Source organism: Podarcis filfolensis (assembly GCF_964270895.1).
Source record: "Podarcis filfolensis genome assembly, chromosome: 3".
In the NCBI taxonomy this organism is placed as follows: Eukaryota; Metazoa; Chordata; class Lepidosauria; order Squamata; family Lacertidae; genus Podarcis; species Podarcis filfolensis.
In genome coordinates, this window is record NC_139606.1 from 16,943,443 (window position 1) to 16,970,634 (window position 27,192).

The window sequence follows — 27,192 nt, forward strand, 5'->3', positions numbered from 1 at the left end:
TTCAGGGAATTGCTTATCTCCCTTTCTCTCTCTTTTTAAACTTATCCATGCAGTCAACTTGGTGTCATATTGCATACTTACAAAAGTAAGAACAGCAACAATAAAAACTGTCACCCAGATATTTAAAAACTATTATTCAGGTTGGTGAAAAAAAGTATTTTTAAAAGTTCAAATTTTCACTCGGATTTTACTTTCTGAACGCTTGCTGTATGCAGAGCTAAAAGCAAGAAGTATAATAATATTTGCAACAGAGTCCAGTCCTTTCATGTAATTTAGAGAAGACTTGCCTGGTTCCTTTGTTACATATCTTTAGGTGACAGGCAAAAACATTCCTCTTCTCCCAAGCCTTTGGATAATTAAGCAATTATGGGGCGTATGGGGCGTATTGTTTTTGTTTGCTACTATGTTATGTATTTTTGTATTTTAAAATGCCCTAAGATGCTTGGATGAGGGTGATATAGAAATTTAATAAATAATAATCATAACAATAGAGAATTCAGTGGGACCTAGTTAAGTATATATCGGATTACAGCCATAGAAACTTACTTTGGGGGAAATGAACAAAATTTAAGGTGTGCATGCATTGATTTTCAGCACAATCCTAACCAGGCATACTCAGAAGTAAGTCCTATTGAATATAATGGGATTTACTCCCAGGTAAGTGGGTTTAGGACTGCAGATAGCTATTACTGTGCATATGGGTGTTGTTTGTTGGTTATTTGTATGTGTGTGGGATTTGGTTAAATGCTTTATTTAAAAAAATAGGATGCCCTAGATTCTCAGCAAATCTTTGCAGGATTTATTTTAAAACCTGTCTGGAAGCAATTTTGTGCACTATCCTAGCCGCCTCCTCATACTGCATGGCTGGCTTTGAGTACTGATTTTCTAGAAATATCACCCACCTAGGAAGTTTTATGATAATCAAGGCTGTCAGTAATGCAATTGGAAATGGTAATTGAAAGTGGTATCTTGCAAACTGTATTCCGGTATCTCTCATCTCCTAGCGGGGTGGCCCTGAAATGTGCATCTTGTTTGTGTTCCAAGCAGTAGCAATCAAGATTGAAAAGGGGAGAGAGTGAGAGAGGGAAAAAAATTGAATAACAATGCTTGTAAAGGCACTTCTTGTTTTGATCAGATTCTGCTGTTTATGTGGAATGGACTCATTTCTCTGTGGCACACAGTTTTATTGCCCAGCAGGAAAAAAGTGCTTTGGGATAATACCTGTTTCACATGCATGTCAGAATAACAAATGCTTCTGTTTTCCCCCTTCTACACTCGCACACACTGGGCAAGGCAGAATGAGCAAAAGGGAGATTAATATAAATGGAGATCCAGTGTCATGGAAAGCCTGCTGATCTTATGGCCAGTGCTGCCTTTTCTTGCCACCCACAGCAAATGATATTACTTTGATTCACTTGCAACTTCTCCATGTGGCAAGTCCTCACATCACTTCTCATAATGACACTTTGTCATTCACAAAGCAAATATGACTGTCCTGATGGTCTCTGTTATACAAGCAGTCATTCGGGCCAAAAAAACTAACAGCATTTCCTTTGTGTGGCTGTTGCTTATTCATTCTGCACTACTGCCAGCATCACAAGCATACCCTCCAACATTTCTCTGATGAAAATAGGGATGTCCTATCTATCTATTCAATGACAAACCTAGACAGCATCTTAAAAAGCAGAGACATCACCTTGCCAACAAAGGTCTGTATAGTTAAAGCCATGGGTTTCCCTGTAGTGATGTATGGAAGTGAGAGCTGGACCATAAAGAAAGCTGTTCGCGGAAGAATTGAGGCTTTTGGATTATGGTGCTGGAGGAGACTCTTGAGAGTCCCATGGACTGCAAGAAGATCAAACCGATCCATTCTGAAGGAAATCAGCCATGAGTACTCACTCGAAGGACAGATCCTGAAGCTGAGGCTCCAATACTTTGGCCACTTCATGAGAAGAGAAAACTCCCTGGAGAAGACCCTGATGCTGGGAAAGATTGAGGGCACAAGGAGAAGGCGACGACAGAGGACAAGATGGTTGGACAGTGTTCTCGAAGCTACCAGCATGAGTCTGACCAAACTGTGGGAGGCAGTGGAAGACAGGCGTGCCTGGCGTGCTCTGGTCCATGGGGTCATGAAGAGTCGGACCCGACTAAACGACTAAACAACAACAATAAAATCACCAAAATATGATATTTATTTTTTCTTTAGGAAGATTTATAGACCGCTTAATCAAAACACACACAGAATTCCCCTTACATACCATCCTTCTGAAAACCCAGGAGGAGGAGGAAAACTGGAGAGATTTGCAGTCCTTTAGTTGCTCCCCTCAAGAGTCCCCGATGGCAGGAGGCATGGAAAAATGAGGGGGGCAGGTGCACAGGGGAGAGGTGGACTGCAGATGAGGGCATACCTCTGTATGTGCCTTCTTACCCCTCAACCTCTGATATTAATGAAATTGTGGGTACGTGTTCCTTTTGGTGTCTCCACATCCTACCTGATTTTTTTCCTGTTTGTAAGCACAAAAAGCGCTGTCATCTAAACCACTGAGCCTCTTGGGCTTGCCAATCAGAAGGTTGGCGGTTCGAATCCCTGTGACGGGGTGATCTCCTGTTGCTCTGTCCCAGCTCCTGCCAACCTAGCAATTCGAAAGCATACCAGTGCAATTAGATAAATAGGTACCGTTCCGACAGGAAGGTAAACGCCATTTCCGTGCGCTGCTCTGGTTTCAGTGTTCCGTTGCGCCAGAAGCGGCTTAGTCATGCTGGCCACATGACCCGGAAAGCTGTCTATGGACAAATGCTGGCTCCCTCGGCCTGTAAAGCGAGATGAGCACCGCAACCCCTGAGTCGTCTGCGACTGGACTTAACTGTCAGGAGTCATTTACCTTTTTTTTTTTTAGCACAAAATAATAGGCAAGAAAGGATGCCAATGGAGTGGATGCTGCCCACTGATTATCACAATAGGTGAACTATGCCAGTCCCTCTCACCCAGTGGTAGCTGGCATACCGGCACTAACAACAACATTTATGCGCTGCAACTCTACCCAAGCACCGTGCTGCTACCTGGGTCACAAGTGCATGAAGCAGAAGAAAAGTTCATTTGGTTGAAGAGAAGCCAGTCACGCTGACTAGCTAATGGGCAATCTTGAGGCAATGCTTATGAACTTCACATGAGCCTCTTTAGTCCTGACAACATCAGCACGCCTAGATATCCCTGAACGGGAGCGAAATTGGGGAGCTGAGGCGCTTACCTGTCACATCATGCCAAGTTTGCTTGGTTAACAGGCAGCATCTCAAAGAAAACTGCCACAGAACTGTGAGGCATCAGCTGTCAGGCAGGGATGTGGTGTGGATATTTATCATATATCCCAAACATACGTACGTTAGATATTTGAGGGAGCCTCAGTAGCAAACATCTGAAACCTGACAGCTCCCCCCCACTGCAAGATGGTTATTTTTATAAAGCATTTCTAAGCATTCTTTTCCTGAGCTTTTAAAAATGTATAAAGAAATGGAGCACTTTCATATTTTTTTATTATTTTCGGTCATGGCCAATTAATAGTTTCATACTAATCAAACCACTTCAATGGTTCTCACATCAGCTAGAGAATTTATGTCACAAAGGTAACTAACAAATATACATATATTTTAAAAACCAATGAAAACTCAGTGGGTGATTTTAAATGTGTGCTTGAACTTGACAGATCCTTCAGAAAATATACAGATGATTCAACAATAGAGTGACACAGTTGTATCTGTCAAGTGTGAACGACAGTGATGAGTCAAGTGCTTGGGAATTTAGGCCCATTGGTGTCTAACAAACGCCAAGGGAAAACCTCCTTTGCTCTACAGAATTCTCAGGAGAAGTCTTGAAATTTTAACATGCATGCCAAGTTGTCATTCCAGAAGTTCACTGACAGGGAAAGTCTGAACACAAAGATGTTTATATGCAATTTAGCAGGGGGCCGAGAAGAAGAACAATAAAAAAAAACAAGATGAAGGAAGGAATATGTTACAAAAATAAAATCACTGCAAGATTTTAAAAAATATATATTAAAAAATCAGAGAATTTCAGGATTTTGTTGCTGTTGTCTCAAGTTTATTTATTGGAAGACTACTAATAATGAGATTGCTCTGACTCAAAACCTAATGCCTTAACTCTGAAGGTGTGTTGTATGGACCAGGCAGTCCTGATTTCAAATTCCTATGTAGTCCTAAAGTTCCCTGAGTGACTTTGGGTCAATCATTCCCATGGCTTCACCTACTTCACAGGGTTGTTAGCAAGATAAAATTGAATTGGTGGATGAGAAAACAGTGTACACTTCACTGAGTTCCTTGGAGCAAAGCTGTGGGGTGTCTTTTTTAATGACAGAATTGTATCATATATTTTGACTCTGTCCCTACCCCAGAGATGCTCTCCATTGTCTCTCGAGACAGGTGGATGCCAACGACCAACAAAAGCTTGCTGCCTTTGAGTTGAGTGACCCTGAGCAATTTTTCTGTCCCACCTGTAGAAAAGATAGATGATTTGTGCTTAAGGTGTTACATTTTGAAATGCTCGGTCCCTGCATCCCCTCTCTCCAAATTCTGCTGATTGCTTAGCAACCAATTGCTTGATTTCTATAGCTCAGCCACAGGGTAGGACATCACAAGCTTTATAGTTGCCACAAAATACAGACGTGCCATCATGGAAATTAGCTAACAATTGGTCTCTCAGAAATCCTGAATGGTGGAAATCTGAAAGAACAGAGTATCAAACAGAAAAGGGCCCTTTCCCTGTGTGTTTCAAATTTAGCATTGTTGGGAGTTTCAATCGGAGCTTGCCAGCCAGCCTCAAGGCGCCAAAAAAATAAAAATATTGAGTGTCTGCCATCTACATTTTCCGAAATTTAAATTCTAGTCTCTGTATGAGTGCTCAGTGTGCAGGCTCTCCAAGAGCATCAGTTTTAACTCTGTCCCTTAGAGGAAAGGTTTAAATATGTGATTAGGGGCCCATCCCATACTATATTTTGCAAGGAGGAGATTCTTCAGAAAGGATCAGAGAAGAGAAAGTCAGGCAGCCCAGAGGAAAGTCCATACTGCACCATAGGTTTTAACAGTCCCACTTAACAAAAGAGCACAATCCTGAAACAGCTTTGAAGTAATTCTTTTTTTAAAAAGCCATGCCTCCCTCGCTATCGCTTTTCAGAGAAACCTTTGCCCTTTCTTTGAATGGCTGCCACTATCGTAACATTCATAAAGCTGTGTTATGACTAGAAAATAATGGACACTCCGTCTGTGAATGATACATTAATCAAATACTCTGCATGTTGTGTCCCCCCCCCCCTTGTCATTTCTAAAGGAGCAGGAGAAGAGAAAGGGAAACATACTGCAGAGCCGGTGCAACTCGAAGGTCCGTGTGATACAGAAAACATTTCAAGTAATGACAGTAAGTTTCCAAATAGCTTTGCTGTTGCCAGATAAATGGTACATTCAGACGAGTGAAGGCTGCATTACAGTTCACCCTTTGATGCACAGGTAGAATGTGATATCATCAAGTCTTCAAAGGTAACCTACTAAAAGCCTGGGTTGTGCAATGGCTTGGCAGCACTAATTGCTAGCCACAAGGAATGCTGCACTGCCATCAGTTACGCAACTGTAATTTCAATGGGACTTAATGCATGACCAATCAAGCCTAGGATTGCAGCTCTGACATGCCCATGCCAAGAACTCCTTTGCACAGCCGAGAAGCACAGCCGTAGAGGAAAATATGCACGAGCAAACAAAAGCATTTCGTGTTTTTGTTCTCTCTTCCCTCCCAGCTCCACAGTCTCCTGGTGCGCTTTGAAAATAAGTCAGCCACTATTAGAGGATAAGGATTAAAATTAGCTGCGTTTGAATTTAGAGAATGTCATCATTCCTTTCTGTCAACCATATCTCTAAACAGAGTCTCTCTCTTCTCTCTCACTCACACACATACATTTCAGTTTGCTCATTCCAAACACCTTTGGGCCGTTTAGTCAGTTTGAGGTTCTGTCTTACAGAGATATGTGCATTATAAATGCTTGTTGTAAACACAGGTGGATTGTCCTTTTGCTGCATGTCATAGGTAGTTTCCAAGCTCTTAAAATATATATTGGAATAAAACACACCCAGCAGTCTATTCTTGGCTATTATCCCAGTTGAAGAATATTTCTCCTCAGCCCCTAACAACACACACACATTTTCCGTGGTGCTGCAGATATCAAAGCTTAAACCATGTTTCTTTTGGCTTAGACGTAACTAAGTTTTCATTTAATTGGAGTAGTTGCATTTTGAGCATGATTAATCTAAATACGTTACAAAAAATACATTTGTGTGTGGGGGGGTTGTATTTCAAGCTGCTCCTGAGCATGAATGGTGACTTGCATGATTACTATTGTGCTTTATTGCATTTGGTGTACGCAAACATATTTTACGGCACGCGGGTGGTGCTGTGGGTTAAACCACAGAGCCTAGGACTTGCTGATCAGAAGGTCAGCGGTTCGAATCCCCGCAACAGGGTGAGCTCCCGTTGCTCGATCCCTGCTCCTGCCAACCTAGCAGTTCGAAAGCACGTCAAAGTGCAAGTAGATAAATAGGTACCGCTCCGGCAGGAAGGTAAACGGCGTTTCCGTGCTCTGGTTCGCCAGAAGCGGCTTAGTCATGCTGGCCACATGGCCCAGAAGCTGTACGCCGGCTCCCTCAGCCAATAAAGCGAGATGAGCGCTGCAACCCCAGAGTCGGCCACGACTGGGGTTTTGAACTGCTCAAGTGGCCATCTGAATTCGTCTGCCCACTCTGTCCCTGCTTCCATTTTTGTAGAACAGTGGCAGGCAACAAAGACAAGAAGAATCGGCAGCTGCAAAGGGGCCTCAAAGAGAGCCTCAAAGTATTATTAACCCATTAATTATAATACTTTTTATACGGGAGAAGTTCTTTTCTTGTACTGAAAACATTCCATGTAGTTAAGATTAGCTGTCCATGGAAAGCTAAGAGATTTCATGAAAGATTCCTGCAGTAGCCTTTGTAATAACACCGCAGAAATAAAGACGCATGTTTCACTTTGGAGTGTGTTCTAAGGAGACGTTTGTTGCCCTCCGTGGTTGTATCTCCCATGTATTCTAACTTGCGCCACAGATTTAGGGTTGGGAGAGCACACCTTCCGCCTTTAAATCTGTAGAACAAATAAAAAATGAACGAATAGGTTCAATTCAAATTAGATATTTCATTAAGGGAAATTTAATAGAAAAGCGCCATCAAGCATCAGGCCAGCAGCTGCAGCAAGGTTTCTATGTGAGCACTGCCTTGATTTAAGTTTGGTGGAACATTTGGCAGGAGGAAAAGTTGGCCTTATTCTGGACTCTGAGGACCATGTTGATGCAGCACTTATTTTTCTACATATCTATAGAGTGTGCAGTATTATTTAAGCCTTGAACAAAGTCTGTGCACTACTGGTAAAAGGTTTAGTATTGCAGCCACACACATCCTGACAAGTTTGGAAGTTGAATACAGATGAACAATTCACAAGGAATTCAACAGACTCTTTGCAGGTGTATTGATATAACAAGAGTGAGTCAGAAGCAGGCATGCTTCATAGCATATGACCAGCATATTTACATTATTATTATTTTTTGTCTTCTTTATTTTTAAACTTTCATTCAGGTGTGCATTTCTTTCAGGCAATTTCAAAACTTTCACACAAGAGCTTTTCAGGGAAACTCCCAGTATCAGCAATGGATGTACCAAAACAGCTTCTTCCAGAGACTTTTATAGGGACACGTTATTAAAGCTTATGAAAGGTCTCATTCAATCCTGCAGGAACAAATCAGAAGAAAGGCTGTGAAAGTATATTCAGAAGTACTAAAATCTCAGAGACCATATGTTTCTCTTATCCGTTTTACAGTCCATTTACAGTCTTTGGTTCTTTCTAATGGCAAATAACTGTGTTATAATAACTGCATTTGTTGCTTTTGCAAAACAGCAACAATAGGCGTTATGGTGAGGGAGCTGAGGTTTAGGACATTCTATATAAAAGAAGCCTGAACTATAGAAAGGTTAGAGCTCAGGTTCCTTTTTAATTTCGATCCCTTTCTGTTTGCTTGGCATATGAGTAGAAACTGCCCACAACACCAAAGCAGATAATAGACTGGTGTGACTGCAGAATCAGATTTCAGCCATGTTGTGTTAGTTCAGGTTTGTTTTGGTCTGTGTCTCTCATTGAAGGGGATTTATCTCCATTCCCAGCTATTGAAAATAAGACAGGACCAGACATAACTATGGTTGATGGAAATGACTAATTTCTTCTTGGACTGCCTTAATAGAAACTTTCTCTTGCCCATGAGTTGCCTGTCCGGCTAATGATGCATATCTCCAGTTCCCATTGGAAAAGAGATTTGAGTAGATAGACACCTTTCTGTAGGAAAGGTGTATGAAATTTTATTTGAAGGCCAAACCCAGTTTATATCCTTGCCTGGATATGTATGGCATCCAACTTCTTCATTCATTTATTTATTTATTTATTTATTTTTATTTGGACCAGTTATATACCGCTCGTAGTTAAACAAAACTCTAAAGCGGTTTACAACATAGGTTAAAACATCTTAAATACACAGCAAATACCAAAACAAAAAGGAGAGAATTTCCCGTTCTATAAAACTAAACAAAATAGAGCATCCTTGTCAGTATCAAAATAAACATTGCCAAATAAAAATCAGCTGCAAAAAAATGCAAGGAAAATCCATAGTAAAGGACTAAATTCAAGCAAAATAATTAAAAATGAAAATGAGCTAAAAAGTATACATTTCACCTTTTCCAAAAACAAAACCTGATTCGCAGTGAAGCAAAAGAAAATCAACTCATTCTTCCCCACCATCGTACATCAATCAATCATCCCATTAAATGACTCAATCCAATTAAATGCCCAGCTCCCTATTCTCTATTTTTTCTGGTCACTGTCAATAATGTGGACAGGCAGCACCATTTAAAGCTGCTGCTGCTGTGCCTGGGAACTTCAAGACCGGATTATTGCAATGCACTCTGTGTGGGGCTGGCCTTGAAGGAAACTTGCAACTGGTCCAATATGCAGTCATCACATTGCTGACTGGGGTTCCATTTGGAAAACCAGTTCCAAATTGAAAGAGTTGCATGGCCAAATTCAAACACATCAGTGTTTTAAAAGCCCCAAATGGCTTAGGCTACAATTGTTTGAAAGATCACCTATTTCCGTTCACACCCTCTCCACTTTTAAGATCAGCAGTGTGAGCCCTCTTAGCAGTTCCACCACCCTCAGGAGCTCTGGTGCGATGGGAAGACTGGGAGACGGTATTCTCTTTGGCAGCTCCTAAGGTGTGAAACTCCCTCTCCACCGAGGTGCATCCAGCACCTCCATTCTGTAGTTTCTCCTTTATGTTGAAGATACACCTCTTTCCCTGGCCCATGAATGATATATACCGTAGTTTTCTGTGTATAAGACTATATTTTTTCCTAAATTTTTGAAGTTTAAAATAAAGGGTTGTCTTATACACGGATAGTGCATAGTTGTTGTTGTTTAGTTGTTTAGTCGTATCCGACTCTTCGTGACCCCATGAACCATAGCACGCCAGGCACTCCTGTCTTCCACTGCCTCCCGCAGTTTGGTCAAACTCATGCTGGTAGCTTCGAGAACACTGTCCAACCATCTCGTCCCCTGTCGTCCCCTTCTCCTTGTGCCCTCCATCTTTCCCAGCATCAGGGTCTTTTCCAGGGAGTCTTCTCTTCTCATGAGGTGGCCAAAGTATTGGAGCCTCAGCTTCAGGACCTGTCCTTCCAGTGAGCACTCAGGGCTGATTTCCTTCAGAATGGATAGATTTGATCTTTTTGCAGTCCATGGGACTCTCAAGAGTCTCCTCCAGCACCATAATTCAAAAGCATCAATTCTTCGGCAATCAGCCTTCTTTATGCTCCAGCTCTCACTTCCACACATCACTACTGGGAAACCCATAGCTTTAGCTATACAGACCTTTGTCGTCAAGGTGATGTCTCTGCTTTTTAAGATGCTGTCTAGGTTTGTCACTGCTTTTCTCCCAAGAAGCAGGCGTCTCTTAATTTCGTGGCTGCTGTCACCATCTGCAGTGATCATGGAGCCCAAGAAAGTAAAATCTCTCACTGCCTCCATTTCTTCCCCTTCTATTTGCCAGGAGGTGATGGGCCCAATGGCCATGATCTTAGTTTTTTTGATATTGAGCTTCAGACCATATTTTGCGCTCTCCTCTTTCACCCTCATTAAAAGGTTATTTAATTCCTTCTCACTTTCTGCCATCAAGGTTTTATCATCTGCATATCTGAGGTTGTTGATATTTCTTCTGGCAATCTTAATTCTGGCATGGGATTCATCCAGCCCAGCCTTTCGCATGATGAATTCTGCATATAAGTTAAATAAGCAGGGAGACAATATACAGCCTTGCTGTACTCCTTTCCCAATTTTGAACCAATCAGTTATTCTATATCCAATTCTAACTGTAGCTTCTTGTCCCACATAGAGATTTCTCAGGAGACAGATGAGGTGATCAGGCACTCTCATTTCTTTAAGAACTTGCCATAGTTTGCTGTGGTCGACACAGTCAAAGGCTTTTGCATAGTCAATGAAACAGAAGTAGAATTTTTCTGGAACTCTCTAGCTTTCTCCATAATCCAGCACATGTTTGCAATTTGGTGTCTGGTTCCTCTGCCCCTTTGAAATCCAGCTTGCACTTCTGGGAGTTCTCGGTCCACATACTGCTTAAGCCTGCCTTGCAGAATTTTAAGCATAACCTTGCTAGCGTGTGAAATGAGTGCAATTGTGCGGTAGTTGGAGCATTCTTTGGCACTGCCCTTCTTTGGGATTGGGATGTAGACTGATCTTCTCCAATCCTTTGGCCACTGCTGAGTTTTCCAAACTTGCTGGCATATTGAGTGTGGCACCTTAACAGCATCATCTTTTAAATTTTTTAATAGTTCAGCTGCATAGTGCATAGTACATTTTCTTAATTTTGAGTCCCAAAAAATAGGGGGCGTCTTATAAACAGAAAAATACGGTATATAGGAGCCACCCTATTCTTGTGACTATAATTTGTTTTTAAAATTCTATTTTAATTGTATTAAAATTGCTGTAACCCATTGTGAGATATTAATGGAGTAAGGAAAAATAATAACAACAGCATGTCTTGGGTGCCTGTGCAAATTCTTCTGCATAGAGTAGCAGCTCAGAGAATCATCCCTGTGTAGGGCTCTGTGGCCTCTGTCTCAGAGCATTTCTTCAGTAGTCAGACGATGAAGGAGCTCATGAAGAATAAAGGAAATAAAGTGAGAAGCATACTTGCTGCCTGGACCTGCATTATATAGCATTTGACTGTAGTGCTTGATAAATACTGTTTTGCCTATCAGGTCCTGCTGTGATGCAGCTATTGGATTCTCCCAGTCTTGTGAGATTGGAAACGAAAACATTGCAGCATCTGAATATTCTTCATGTAAAAATTGCACCAAATAACATTAGCGGTAATATCAAAGGTGGTATTTCAAATTGGGGGTTGGAGAGTGCCAGATTCACAGCAATTATAGCAACATTCCTATTTAAAGAAAGTGGAATTGGGCTTTGAGGTGTGGAGCTTCTCATAGAAGTGCTAGCAGTTCAGATGAATTTGTATTACATATTGATGTTTGGAAATGTACTTATGCAATGGATTGCTCTGAAAATAAGGATATAGTTCAGTTACTAGTGCTATTAAAAATGTACCGAAGTATAATCTTACTACTATTTAATTTGTAGTTGAAATGAATAGTCAGGCTGAAGACATAGATGAACCTACAGAATCCCAGACAGACAATTAATTTGTAGGTAAGTCAATTCACTTTTCTTTTCTGTCGTCATTTTTTCTTTTCATTAGCTGGCTCATGTATGATTCATGTATAGTCTTTCTGCAAGTTTTGGGCCTGTAGAAGCCAAGAAAAACAAAAGGAAAAGAGCATGAATCACACTTAAATTCCAGAATTCTAAAATTCAGGAGATTGTATATGTGCCAATCACACATTCAGTCCCAGCTGTCAAGGGCTGAAGATATGTATGGGCAACAGAACTCCATTATATGAGAATCTGAGTAAATAACTGGTGTGAACCAAACTTTACAGCTGCAACCATTTTCATGTTTGCAGAGAATTTAAAAAAAAGAAGAAGAGCTGCCACCATTTCAGACACAGCTGCTAGTTGTTTCAGAGTCATGCCAGATTCACCTTCCATTTATCTATGTGATGAAGGAAAATAATGCTTTTTCTGAATTGGCCATGACATCACTTCACATGCAAAAGGAGTGGGGAGAGAAAGATTCTGCTACAGCAGATATGCCACTACTGTGTCTGATCTTTATAATATGCTACCCATGAAAATGAGTGATCATCTCTCTATATATTACTGTATATACAGAAATGTAAAGGGAAGGGGGCTAAAGTGGTCTATGATTAACCATGAAATCCTACACATGTCCTCTCAGAAGACATTCCGTTTAATAGGACATATTTCGTGTTAAGCGTGTCTAGAATTACAGCACTGTGCCCTACATACAATTTTTTAAAAAAAATATTAAAAATGGAAACTAGTTGCCAAATAAATCCGGTAACAGCATTCTGGATGACATCCCAAGAGAGGATGTATTCTGTGGTCACCCATGTGGGACCCATGGGCACAGATGTGCCCAGGCAGACATTTGCTTGAACCCACAGGATTTCTTCCACCTGCTTCTTGCTCAGTTTATTCTTGAAAGAAGCATTCTATTGTTGCCAACAGAATAGGTTGTGTTGTGTGTTGTGCCTGTGTCTGTTTCCTTGGTTGACATGCCCACCGGCCCCAAAAGCTTGGCAACCCCCTAGATGTGTATGTTTTATTTATTTGTTTACCATCCTGCATCTGAAGATCACAAGGAGGTTCACAACATGTGTGTGTGTGTGTATTAGACCAACAAAACTCCAGCAAAAGCAATGTGAGCAATTAAGAATGATGACTTTTTTAAAGCTGGAACTCACCAGAACTCAGTTCCAGCACCTCTCAGGTGTATGCCATTGCCATTTTAAGAGAACAAGGGAGATGTTCATGGTGAGTTCTTCTAGAAAAATAGCACTGCAGAATAAGCATGTTGAATTACAGTTTAGGAAGATGATAAGCAATACATACTGGCTAGAATTAATCTTTGCAGTAGACTGGCTTTTGAACTGTATATATATATATATATATATATATATATATATATATATATACACACACACACACACACACACACACACACACACACACAGTGGTACCTCGGGTTAAGTACTTAATTCATTCCGGAGGTCCGTACTTAACCTGAAACTGTTCTTAACCTGAAGCACCACTTTAGCTATTGGGGCCTCCTGCTGCCGCGACGCCACAGCGCGATTTCTGTTCTCATCCTGAAGCAAAGTTCTTAACCTGAAGCACTATTTCTGGGTTAGCGGAGTCTGTAACCTGAAGCGTATGTAACCCGAGGTACCACTGTATACACACACACACACACACATTTATATATATATATATATTTGTTGTTTAGTCGTTTAGTCGTGTCCGACTCCTCATGACCCCATGGACCAGAGCACGCCAGGCACCCCTGTCCTCCACTGTCTCCCGCAGTTTGGCCAGACTCATGTTTGTAGCTTCGAGAACACTGTCCAACCATCTCGTCCTCTGTCGTCCCCTTCTTCTTGTGCCCTCAATCTTTCCCAGCATCAGGGTTTTTTCCAGGGAGTCTTCTCTTCTCATGAGGTGGCCAAAGTATTGGAGCCTCAGCTTCACGATCTGTCCTTCCAGTGAGCACTCAGGGCTAATTTCCTTAAGAATGGATGCGTTTGATCTTCTTGCAGTCCATGGGACTCTCAAGAGTCTCCTCCAGCACCATAATTCAAAAGCATCAATTCTTCGGCGATCAGCCTTCTTTATGGTCCAGCTCTCACTTTCATACATTACATCACTACTGGGAAAACCATGGCTTTAACTATACGGACTATATATATATATATATGTGTGTGTGTGTGTGTGTGTGTGTGTGTGTAAAAAAACAAACACATGTAACCTAAAAGGTGTGCCAATTCAGTTACAGAATAAATAAAATAATAATAATAATTACTCACAAATATTGGCACACACATATCAGCTGGATTCCTAGATAGAAAAACAACAACCCAAATTATAAAATGCAGTTTTGAGATCACTTTGGAAGATGGGTACTACACACACACACAGAGAGAGAGAGAGAAACAAATCCGTTTCTACCATTCTTTTGTAATGCTTGTTACAAGATACCAATATCATATAGATGGTGATGTGTTATTTACACCCATAATGGGATTTTGTGTATCTCAAAACCAAATATAGAAGCTTTGTAACAGTGGCAGTTCTGTCACAGAGATTTTCAAAGCGTCTTATTACTATGTGTACCTTTTTGTCCTTGTCAGTATATTGACAATATACTGCAGTGCTGCAGATGGGAGAAAGAAATAGGGCCCTGCTATAGCCTCCGTTTAAAAAGTTGTCAGGCAAAAGGAGGGGAGGCCACACACAGCATAACAATTAAAATGCTACATTGAAATTCTTCTTTTCAGTTTCACCATCTAATTCATTTTCATTCTCTCTCTCGGCATTTATATACTAAAAATAAAGCTATCAAGTGCTTGCCATTTTAGAAATAGTTTGAAAGGCTATGACCTCCATTGAGCAGAAAAATATAACTAGTTTCTATAAATTGCTTTCATCTAAATGGAAAGACACTCTTTTTCACTGAGTAGTGAATTGAATTATTTATTTTCCCCACAAATATATGCATTAGGAGATATCAGGTGGAATTAACCAGCAAAAAAGAAATAAAAAGAAAAAAAGAAAGTTATTAGCCAATTCCATTGAATCTTTGTATGTTTCATTCTCAGGGAAAATAAAAATATCTGATTTGCAGAAGGTGGGAGCAATCATTCAAAACTTAACCTACTCTTGTACCTCAGTACTTTATGTATTAGCCATGGTTAGATAGACTTGACCAGGGTTGCAGAGATGGCAACCACAATTCATTTATTTTTATATTGTAAGTGAAAATTTGTTTACAGTGCATATAGGCTAAGAAATAAGTCTCACTGAATTTAATAGGAACTATGTTCAGGTAGGATTTCTGTCTTAAAGTCTCCACTAGAAGGTTGAGCAACTTGTGCACACATATAAATACAGATATTTTAAATAAATGTTTATTCAAAACAAAGGAAAGAATGGACAAAAGTACAGACACTCCTATCTTGGTTTAATAAGCTGAGGTACGAATGCCATCTTTTGGCCACACAAACAGGTTCTTCCCTCCTCTCCTCATGTGAGCCACACAAAAAAGCCAGAAAGCCTTCTACTAACTGTAGTTTAACACTGAAGTTATTACCAGCCATGGTTGGAGGTTGGCTTAATATTCTTGTTTGTTCTGAGGCCCTTAACCACAGTTTCCCAGTTTGGTTGAAAGAAGGAAACTATACAGAGACAGGGCATCCACAAAGGTGCTGTCTGTTCAGCCAAAAGGCTCATTCATACTTTGGCATCTTAAGATGAGATAGATATTGACGAAGTAGTGAAAAGATAATATACATGTAACAAGAAATTGGGAGAATGAAGAACATGGATAAAATATATGAGAAACTCATGCAGTGTAGTGAGTTGAAGAGATGGAAGATAGGATAAAATAATACTTAACCAAACATGAAGCAGTATAATTACTTACTTATAATAAAAGATAACGTAATAGCAAAGAAGCCCGGAGGAGGAGGAGGAGAGAGAGAGAGAGAGAGAGAGAGAGAGAGAGGAACCCAGCCAGGTATGCCCGTATATGCAGAGAAAAAGCTCAGGAAGACGGGGGAAACTTCAGAACAAATAATCCCTTTCACTGCAGACCTTTTACAGAGTCTAGTGTTATCGCCTTGTCTGATCAAAAAGCTTTTGTCATCTGCACTAAAGAAACTATAAGGAATCACTAATTGAATAAGCCATTTTTTAAAAAAACAAAACAAAAAACTATCTCTAATTCATATTTATATCATTATGTGATGTTTCTCAGAGTCCTTCCACTTTCGCCCGCAGAAGCTTTTAAAAATAGCAAGTAGGCAAAAGATTAGAACTTTGTGACGGCTAGAAACACACGTTCTAAGCAGATGAGATCACTCTCTTCCTTTCAGTTACCACAAAGCTAATCAAAAAAAGGAAGCATAAGCTTTATGATGCACCACGAAGATAATTCAAGGTGATTCAAAATTAATAACTGATGCTAATAATGCTTTGGATGCAAGCTCACCATTTAATTACTCTGTGATAATCAGTTTCTAACATCCTCATAATTAAGTGCAATAGTTCATGGTAATGCTGGTGGTTAAAAATATGGATGTCACAAAGGATAGCAAATACTGCATTTGTAATAGGCATCTACTAGCTCACTGCCATGCTCATTTCACTGCGAGACAAGCATCTCCACCCACAAAAACGGTGCAACCCGATTACAATTAATTACAATTTGTCCCACTGTTGCACCTGTGTGACCGGCATTCATAAGACAAAGCTGGCTGCTGTTGGTGCACGCTTAGGACTTCTTTGTTAATGTTTTTTAACTCCTTACTTGGACTTGCTGCTTATTGAGCATCCATCCCGATTTGTTTGCACCAAGTTTGCAGAGAGGTGAGAAGATGTTCCGGTAACTTCTTAGTGAATAGCATACAACCTGAAAACTACAGTGGTACCTTGGGTTACATACGCTTCAAGTTACATACGCTTCAGGTTACAGACTCCGCTAACCCAGAAATAGTACCTCTATTCAGGATGAGAACAGAAATCATGCTCCGGCGGTGAGGCAGCAGTGGGAGGCCCCATTAGCTAAAGTGGTGCTCCAGGTTAAGAACAGTTTCAGGTTAAATACGGACCTCCGGAACGAATTAAGGACTTAACCCAAGGTACTACTGTATATGGAAAAAGCTTATGCCCCAGTTCCAAAATTAGAAATCCTTAAGTTAAGCCGGAAAGTTTGATGGTGCAGAATGCAGGCCAGAGCCAAACCACCAAACAGAAGGGTCCAGGAGGCAGCTGCTCCTCAGTTTTTCCTCCACATATTTGCAAAGCCAGGACTACTAAAATGTAATGTCAGAAGTAGCCTTCCGAAAACACAGGTAAAAGTACGTCGTCGGTGCTCCTGTAGAGTTCTGTGACATTACAGTAATTTCATTATGAGTTCCCTCGCTGTGAGAAGCCAAGTTACAGGGAACCAGGCAGAGGGCCTTCTCGGCAGTGGCACCCGCCCTGTGCAATGCCCTCCCACCAGATGTTAAAGAGAAAAATAATTACCAAACTTTTAGAAGACATCTGAAGGCAGGCCTGTTTAGGGAAGCTTTTAATGTTTAACAGGTTTTTGTATTTTAGTGTTCTGCTGGAAGCCGCCCAGAGTGGCTGAGGAAACCCAACCAGATGGGTGGGGTATAAATAAATTATTATTATTATCATTATTATTATTATTATTTCCATCCCTGCAGACGACCATGATGAGAGAAGAAGAGAAGAGGAGAGTGGAACAAGAACTGCAGTCACTGGTGCACTATATGACAACTTTGTGACTAGCAGACAACAGCACATTAAGGAGAGTGCGGGGTGGGGGGAGGGGGACTAAGACAAGGATCCTTTACATTCATTTCTCTTCTTTGTTTCGTTTTGTTCAGTACACAACATGACGCTTCTCTACTTTGGTTACAATGTCCTGGTTCAATCTTCTTTGCTTCGACCCTGTATGTTTTTCATCTTCTTTTGAAAATCTAAGCCCCTCTGCAGAATATGTCCGCACACACACACACGCCCTAAATATTATTTCTCAGCTCTAATACCTCTTCAAGGCAACATGTGCGAATGACCTTTAAACGTTGTTAGAAATCCTCAGAGGTCATGGGGAATGTTCGTATCCTTTGCCATACTGGTACTTGTCAGCCTGTCAAGGCCAGTGCCTCGTAGTGTTCGGCTTGTTATACTTTTCTATGGGCAGCGGGGAAAGTATAAGAACTAGAAATGCATAGAGGCGTGTGAATGGAGATTTCAGGACCCTTGTGTCAGATATTACTGCTGCCATGTGGAAACTGCTCAAACAAACATTTCTGGTGTTGCTGAAGTTGCCTACAGGTAGCCTTATGTAAACCAGAGGTTGGAAAATATTTCCATATGGAGATTCTCCATATGATTGAGCCAATCCATCTGATAAGAGGTTTGCAAGCATTGCAACTCCTGTGTTTTTCAGTACACTTCATGTAGGGACAATTGAATTGGCTGTCGGGTGCATTTTAAGTTATCCATTATGGATGTATGAGGTTACTCACGAGTGCAAAAAAAAGAAAGAAAAAGACATAGGCTATGGAGTTTCTAGACTAACTTAACTTATCATATGACAATCAATTTCCGTAGTTAGCAAATCCTTTGCTAAACTACTCACGGCATGAAACATTTTTGTACCCCAATTATGTTGCCACATGGCCCAATATTTTATTGTCTAGTAATGGTCAGTTAAGATACGGAACATTACTATCACGTTTGGTGCCCTCTGATGAGAGGGAGAGCTGATATTCTGCATCTAGCACATTATAAAATGTGGCTTCTGGCTTTAACAATTTCTTGTCAACTCTTGTTATATTTTCAACTGCATATGCACACTTTTTAATACATAAAAATGCAATTAACAGTTATTTGGTGACGAATGTTGTACCATATGTTATCTGTTCTGCTCGCAAATGCTGTGCTCGACTTAAAAACAAGAATTTTACATTCATTTTTCAACCACACTGTAAATTAAAATGATACCCTACTTGCAAGATGGAAAGAACACACAGCATGAGTCCATGGTTTGATATTCTGAAAACTATTTTCCAACTGCTGTTAAAAACAATTAGAGGAATGTTTTTACATTATGAGATTCTGGTTTAACTTATTATGCATAGACACCATCCTCCACAGTCCTAAAATAATTTTAGGAATTTTCAAAACAACAGCAACAACCCCAAACAATAAAGGTGTAGGGGGTGTGTGTGTGAGTGTGTGAAATTGAGCTAAAATCTATCAGCCCTACTCTCTTTCTTCCAGTTTTGCCAACTTGAATTTGTAACAAAGTAGTAAACATATTTTAAGCTTCCACAATTGTATATGGAAATATGAATTAGTTTACCGCATGCCATGTAGGTGGGTTACCAAGCCAAGGCTGCTGTTTCCATTGTGATCTATAGTTGTGTTGCCAATTAAGCAACATTTATGTCTGGGCAGGGGGAAGAAACACTGTGCTATGAAAAGATGGCATCGTCTATTGCTAATTTCACCTGTCATTTTCAACCATCCGTTGCGGTGATGTCCAGAAAGTAAGATTTTTTCCCGTCTGGAATCACACAGGCATTAATATAATCAGCATTAATATGAACCTAGGTTCCCTGTATAATAAATTGTATGGGTTACATTTAAATCCATGTCGTCTGATATTTTGCTATACTTAGTAAGAATGTATTTTAGTCTCCCATTATACCTGTGGAGCTCCTGTGCCTCTTCTTTTCCATTCCTGCTAACTGGAATCAGAAGTATCTTTTTTATGTTTTCTGCCCCACCTCCCTTCTCTTTGTGTTGATTTATCATTTCTGGTAGATTCCACGTACTGTGATCGAAGGACTAGCAAGCTATATGTCACAAGACACACCCCAAATAAGCAGAAGCAATCTGCATGTGGAAGCAGCCTTCAGAGAATGGATTACCTTGCCCAATTTGTCCAATTTGAGGTGATGGGGCTTTGTAAAAATCCCACACACAACACATGGGGCTACCTAAATGATACCCTTTAGTGACTCACATGCATCTCACTACTTATCCACACTTCCTGCCCTGCTGCCTTCCTCTTGGGAAAACCATTCTTTATGCTCAATTGGAGCAAATGACAATTTGGGTTTTCTCCAGATTGACGTTGCCTCCAGTTTAGCACTAAGGAGCAGGTTTTGCCCAGGAAAGGAGAGAGGCAAGGGTGAAACCACAATGGGGCAAGCGGAAGTGTGGACGAGCCCTCAGTCGAGTTGATATGCTCAGCCAAACTTCGGCTTAGCTCTGCATGACGTGGCAGTAAAAAAGAGAGCAGAGCAACAAAGCAGTATATAAATTCGATAAATAATAATAAAGCGACTGTGAACTCTCCAGAAGCCCAGTAAGCCATAATTTGGAATGCTACATCATGTGAGCCAATTTTTTTCCATATGGAATTGTAAAGTTGTATGGGCGAGATTCGACTAAGGAGTCCCATCAGTGGAAGCCATGCACAAGAACCTCTGCTTGTGCAATGAGGTTCCCCGTGCCCCACCAAGCACCCCTTGAATTAGTTGGAACCCCTGGAACAGCACATAGGGGGAAGATAGGGGAGATGGTTCTATCCGGCAGGTTCCTGGCAGAACAATCGGAAAAGTGAAGCTGAATTCCTCCCCGTGTGTTTTTGAAAATAAGCAATGTGCACGCAATAATATAGTTTCCCGTTTTCTTTTGGCTTGTGCTATACAGGCACATGCTTATGCAGGCTAAGTAGTTGTTTTTTTAAGAGCTTAGTTAGAAGTAGATTCACACAGTAGATTCTACAGAAAATATCGAAGCTGGACATAAGCTTGGAGGTGCACGGGGTTAAATCCAGACCATGCCTCCACCCTTAGCCATATGTTTGGTGCTGCTTGGCGAGTGTGCCTGTAGGTGGTATCTGTGAACATGAGGACCCAAGTGGGCCAGTGCACAGCAGCAGCAAATTATTCCTCTAAAAAGCCTCATCTCTGTATGTAGTGGAGAACCAAAGCCTGCTGGCATCTAAATCCCCTCAGGCAGCATTGTGATTAAGTTTTAGAAAGGAGCAGACAAAAAGGGGACCAGGCTAGACAATAGAGGAATGTAGAAAAATATGCAGAGACACGAAAAGCTGTTTGAACGTCTACTGAAGATGGAGAGGTGCGCGACATAATTAACTACCAAAATACTTGGATTGGAGCCTATCCGCCCCCCGCCCCCATTGCACATGGCAGTAATTTCATTGCCATTTCCACTTAACCTTGGTCCTCCTTAACAGTGGTGCTTCTTTCTGAAAGTTTTGCCTCAGGATGCTATCACGAAGTGTGAAGCAAACACAGAATCTCAGACGACAAAGGTGGGGAAGGTCGATTAAATCGCAACAGTCTGGTGTCAGATTTGACTCCGTGACTTACGATTTTCTCATTTGGGACTGTAGGGCTGTATGTGCTTTCAGGTCAGGCGGGGTGGGCGTTTTTAAACTAAATAATGCAGGCAATAATACAATTCCCATTTTCTCAGCTACCGCCGCATACAGAACACTCTTAATACAGCCTGAGTAGATTCTGTTAGAGCTTAGAGAAACACACGCACAGTAGGCTCTATAGAAGATATTAAAATGTGTGAACTCTTACATTAACACCGAGTTTTACTGACATCTAAAAGATATACCGCCCCCCCATCCTGACTGCCTCCACAATACTTTGCACATGGAGAACAGAGGCCCTATATTACTTGTGTTTGCATCCAAAAACTATTATCTTAATGTTATTGTTCCTAGGTGTCCTTTTCATGTCCTCATTCTACACTGAGGGGGGAGACTCTATTCTAGCAATTGTTCTGATGATTGACAAGTTTCCTTTTCATAAAAAGTTTACAGATGAGATGTCTGGGACATTACTTTCTCTAATATTGGACCGCATACTATTCACTGCAGCTAACTGTAAATCTCTCCCTGAAGCACTGAAAAGCCTCTTTTGTGAATTAACACTGTTCTGCTTATGCACTTGATTTCAAAGAAGACATTTCTCTATATGCAGTGCATGTTCGCTTTGCTTTTAAAATGACAAAGTTAGCAAAATATGTTGGATATATTTTCTTGGGAAATAGGATTTTTATCATACAATTCATCAAGGATTTGCCTTACCCTGACATTTGTGATATAAAGAAAGTCAGAAAAAAATGTAATTTTCTTGATCAAAAATATGTTTTTACTTCAATGCAAATAAATGTAGTCTCTTGCTTGCAAAATATCTTCTAATATAGACTGCTAAATAGGGTTAACACAAGCCTCTTTTGTTAATCTGACATTTAAATGCTGGACTTGCTGATGAATCTGTTCTTTTCCTTTTGTCTGTGCCATACATAACTGAAAACTCTAACAAATGATGCCTTCATACTAAAATGTTTGTGAAAAACAAAATCAGAATAAAACTTGTTCTGAGATTGAAGCTGAATTGCTTGTGTTCCTCCCAGATTTGCAAAATGTGTGTTCCATGGGCTCTGTGCTATTTAACATTGAGTTTAGTCCTATCAACATTGTCATTGATGTTTTCCCTGAAGAAAGAGTGCTCATGATGTTTGGAGATTATTCAAATATTGAAAAATATTGCAAAAGCTATAGAGAACGTTATTTAAATATGAATCCTGATGCACAAAATTCTCACCACTCTTGAAAGTTCTGGCCTCAGTATAGCTGCTTTCACCAACAATACACTCTCACCCTGAGATCATCAAAAGTATTGCTGAAATATCTGAATCTATACCAACACAGAAGTGTGTGCACCAATCACAAGAATTGGTTCAGACACCAATTCAATGCTTCAGGAAACAGCCTGCCTCATCCCAAAGTGCTTTGACAGCTGCCTGAATCAGCTCAAATTTTGTTTTATGGTTGGTGGTTTGCTTGTTTCCTGTGTCTGCATGAAGGGCAGGTGGGAGGCACATATCCTGAGAAAGAGCACATGCCAAAGAGTTATGAGCTCTTGAAAAATTACCAGTGGCAATGTTTATCCCACACATTCTCCAATGATGCTTGTTACTTGCCAACTCAATTCTCAAGTAAGCCAAGGGAAGTTTGCCTTCTCAAGGGGGCTGGAAAAAGAAGGTAGCTGTAGGATTGTCAGTATGCTATGCTCTACACTATGAAGTATAAAACGTGCAACAAGCCCATATCTGGTAGTTGATGGGCCTAGTTCCAAAACAGAAGCCCCAGAATTTCTCAAATATAGTAGCCCAACATTTCCCTGTTTTTTAGTCATAAGAGAAAGGTAAGTTAAAGGTACAGGTCCATTAAGTCCAGTCGCGGACAACTCTGGGGTTGCAGCACTCATCTCGCTCTATAGGCTGAGGGAGCCAGCGTTTGTCCGCAGATATGTTTCTGGGTCATGTGGCCAACATGACTAAGCCGCTTCTGGCGAACCAGAGCAGCGCACGGAAACGCCGTTTACCTTCCTGCCGGAGCGGTACCTATTTATCTACTTGCCCTTTGACATGCTTTCGAACTGCTAGGTGGGCAAGAGCTGAGACTGAACAATGCGAGCTTACCCCATTGTGGGGATTCGAAACGCTGACCTTCTGATCAGCAAGCCCTAACACAGCCACACAAACATGATCTAAAAAGGTGTAACATAGGAAGCTGTCTTAAACCAAGTCAGACCATTAACGCATCAGTGTTTCTCAAACTTAGGTCTCCAGCTCTTGTGAGACTACAATACCCATCATCCCTGACCACTGGTTCTGATAGCACGGGATGATGGGAACTGTAGTCCAACAACGACTGAAGATGGAAGCTTGAGAAGCGCTGAAGTTCATTCTGGTTAACACTGACAGACGGTGGCTCTGTCCAGGGAGATCTGTCTGGGATTTAGAACTTGGGACCATATTTGTGCAAGAGCGGATGCTCTGCCATTGAACTGTAGCTCCTCCAAGCTATCAAGGAGGCTGCTACACATACATCTATGTGCCAGCAAGAAAACAGCACCAGACATCCAAACACATTCAACACAGATGCAAAAAGACATCCACCTGCTTACTGCTGATGGGCAATGACAAGGATTTCCTGCACATCAAATTTGGGAAGCAAAATTGTTATAAGAACCTGGCTGAAGTCGTTTTTTTGCTCTAACCTCACATACGGCAGATTTCACAGTGTGCTGTCTAAAGCAAGCCGTTTCCACGAAAGCCAAACAAGCTGCACAGGAAACCCAAGTATTTCCATAAGTAAAACCATTCAGCCAAAACAGTTCTGAATCAAAAGTTCCATCAACACAGCTACCCTGTTTTGAGTGCAATGATAATTGTAAGACTCCATTGTTATTCTGATCCTCCAGCTCGGGTCAGTAGTTTTCTTCTTCCCCTTGGAAATCCCATCCTGGTCTGCTTGCTAGACAAATGTGCAGGAGTACAGCTGGGGGGGGGGCAGGGGAGGGGACAAAAATGACAGGAGGCCAGGTCTACTTTGCTAAATGAAAATTATACAGCGAGAGCTTGGTTCTACAGCCACTCCAGAATTGGGATGAGGTTTGTTGAACATCGAAAGTGCTCCTTTGCCATTTTTCCTCAATGAGATAATGCTGGTAAAACAGACTCTACCTTTTCTAGCCTTCTGCCATTGTGGTTCTTGTGTCTCTGTTTAAAAGCCCAGAGTAAGGACAATTCAACAGTCAAAAATCCCCAGCTATTTTTAAACCCATCTTTAGTGGAAGGGGCAGGTGCGAGGGATACAGGATTTTCACGGTCGCACTACATGTGTCCTTGTACTTCTTATGTTGTTTCATCTTTCCTGGCAAAATGCTTAATCAGAATGACAAAAACGGTATCACTTGGTTGGAAATAAGGGAAGCTAAAAGGCTGGACTGGATGAATCTCAAACCGGAATTAAGATTGCCAGAAGAAATATTAACAACCTCAGATGTGCAGATGACACAACTTTGAAAACAGAAAGTGAGGAGGAATTAAAGAACCTTTTAATGAGGGTGAAAGAGGAGAGCGCAAAATATGGTCTGAAGCTCAACATAAAAAATAAAAAAAAGATCATGGCCACTGGTCCCATCACCTCCTGGCAAATAGAAGGGGAAGAAATGGAGGCAGTGAGAGATTTTACTTTCTTGGGCTCCATGATCACTGCAGATGGTGACAGCAGTCAAGAAATTAAAAGACTCCTGCTTCTTAGGAGAAAAGCAATGACAAACCTAGACAGCATCTTAAAAATCAGAGACATCACCTTGCCAACAAAGGTCCGTATAGTTAAAGCTATGGTTTTCCCAGTAGTGATGTATGGAAGTGAGAGCTGGACCATAAAGAAGGCTGATCACCAAAGAATTGATGTTTTTGAATTATGGTGCTGGAGGAGACTCTTGAGAGTCCCATGGACTGCAAAAAGATCAAACCTATCCATTCTGAAGGAAATCAGCCCTGAGTGCTCACTGGAAGGACAGGTCCTGAAGCTGAGGCTCCAATACTTTGGCCACCTCATGAGAAGAGAAGACTCCCTGGAAAAGACCCTGATGCTGGGAAAGATTGAGGGCCCAAGGAGAAGGGGACGACAGAGGACAAGATGGTTCGACAATATTCTTGAGTTTGACCAAACTGCGGGAGGCAGTGGAAGACAGGAGTGCCTGGCATGCTCTGGTCCATGGGGTCACGAAGAGTCGGACATGACTAAACGACTAAACAACAACAACTCTAAAACATCCGGAGGGCACCAGGTTGGGGGAGGCTAGACCAGATTCTGGTGCATTTGAACCGCTGGAAAAAAATATGACGTGGACTTCTAAATGCTGCAAATGTGGCTGTAGGTGGATGTCCTGATTCCTGAACTACAGTGACCTAGATATACTTTTGCTCCTTCCAACACTTTGCTTCTCTGTAACATGTTTTATGACAAGTTTTTGTGAACTCTGACTATGTTGCTTAAATTAGAGTAAGGCCAATTTTGTTGGCAGGAGATGAGGACGCCCCCTCCCTTTCCCTGCTAGGTGGCTTCTTCAAGAAGATCTGCAGAAGTTGTTTACCATTAAGAATAATGTAGCATATTAACACTTCCGGAAAACAAAAAAATAATTGCATCCCTTTTAAAAAATGATAATAGAGCAGCAAAGTTTTTTAGTTGCTCACTGAGAATTCTCTTCCCAGTGTGACAAATTAGTCCTTTGCCTTTGACTATCTTCCATTTAAATTAAACACAAGATAAAACACAATAAGAGGCATGGAGTGGTTTGTTTTGCAGAAAAATAAATACATCCAAATGGGGAGCCTGAGAGCAGGAGCAAAAGGTCATAGGATACATTTAGCACTTTTGATATTGCTGCATAGCCATCCAGCTGGGATGGCTACATGACATGTGATGCCTGATTGCTTTTGTACAGTGGTAGCTCCTGACTATTACTTTCCAAATTAAAATCTGTTGCTTTTGGTAGCGAGACCAAATCCGAATTCTGCTTCAACATAAACACTTGGGACAAATAGCCTCTCAGCTAGCAATGTCAGGTTTCACTGGCCCTTTTCAATCCATTTCTAAGATGAAGTAACCTATTCATTTCAATAATTGCAGCTGTTATGCTCATTACTCAATTATGCCAAATCTTTGTGGAGTCTTTGTTGTGATTTGTTTGTGGGGTGGTTATATGACGATGAGCGTTCATCGTGGGTTGCTTGTGGGGTGTTTATATGTCTTTCCCTTAGTCGTTTGTCTATCCCACACTTTTCAGGGCATTTCCTCACCTAACTGCAGAAAGCTGCTGTTATTTTTTAAGTAGCTTTGTTGCATTGAGGTGACGGAACAATTTTATGCACTTTTAATTGCACAAATATTGGGCTCCAGTGTGCACTTGAATCCCTCCTGAAAAACAGTGACCATCTGCAGGTGAAATTAGCCCTTTGCTTGTTTTTCTGAACACAAGCTCCCAGAATTTGGGTGAAGGGTAGCAATAGCAACATGTAGCTTATATAGACATCACTAGTTCAACTGGCTTAATCGCCACTTCCTCACCCCAAGCTGTCCTGGGAGTTGTAGTTCTAGGGAAAGGAAGGGGAAAGCCATAGATCATTAGCAGAGAATTCTCAGCACCCTTGCCCGACAACAATCCCCAGGATTCCAAGAAGTTGCTCCTATTGTTTTCCCTGGTCCCCTGCTAGCAGTGTTCACTCACTTGCAACCAGATCCTCTACATATTTAGCCAAAAGCAACTTCCACTGATTTCAATGGGACTTGCTCTCAACTATCTGTGCTGTCCGCCCCGAACAGATAAAATGATCTTGGAAGGCAGGAAGTTAGTCTGCCCGGTGATTTGTACATAATGCCAAACCATGGAAGATAGGTTCAAAAGTCCTCAGTAGGGATTTGA

At 41.1% G+C, this 27,192-nt stretch overlaps 2 protein-coding genes across 8 annotated transcripts in view; one reads left to right on the forward strand and one right to left on the reverse strand.

Annotated features, from left to right (window-relative positions):
* The window catches only part of MACROD2 (mono-ADP ribosylhydrolase 2), a 966,393-nt gene extending 944,097 nt beyond the window's left edge, over nt 1-22,296 (forward strand). For 5 of the 6 annotated variants that reach the window (XM_083607322.1, XM_083607325.1, XM_083607323.1 and 2 more), the window contains 3 exons: nt 5,339-5,425; nt 11,780-11,848; nt 17,551-22,296. In XM_083607322.1, the coding sequence (XP_083463448.1) occupies nt 5,339-5,425; nt 11,780-11,841 (149 nt within the window). In that variant the 3' untranslated portion in view covers nt 11,842-11,848; nt 17,551-22,296. The remainder of the gene's footprint in view (nt 1-5,338; nt 5,426-11,779; nt 11,849-17,550) is intronic. The other variant, XM_083607327.1, reaches the window with a different exon arrangement.
* The window catches only part of LOC310759790 (uncharacterized protein), a 76,707-nt gene that overhangs the window by 38,464 nt on the left and 11,051 nt on the right, over nt 1-27,192 (reverse strand). The gene's annotated exons all lie outside the window — the stretch shown is intronic.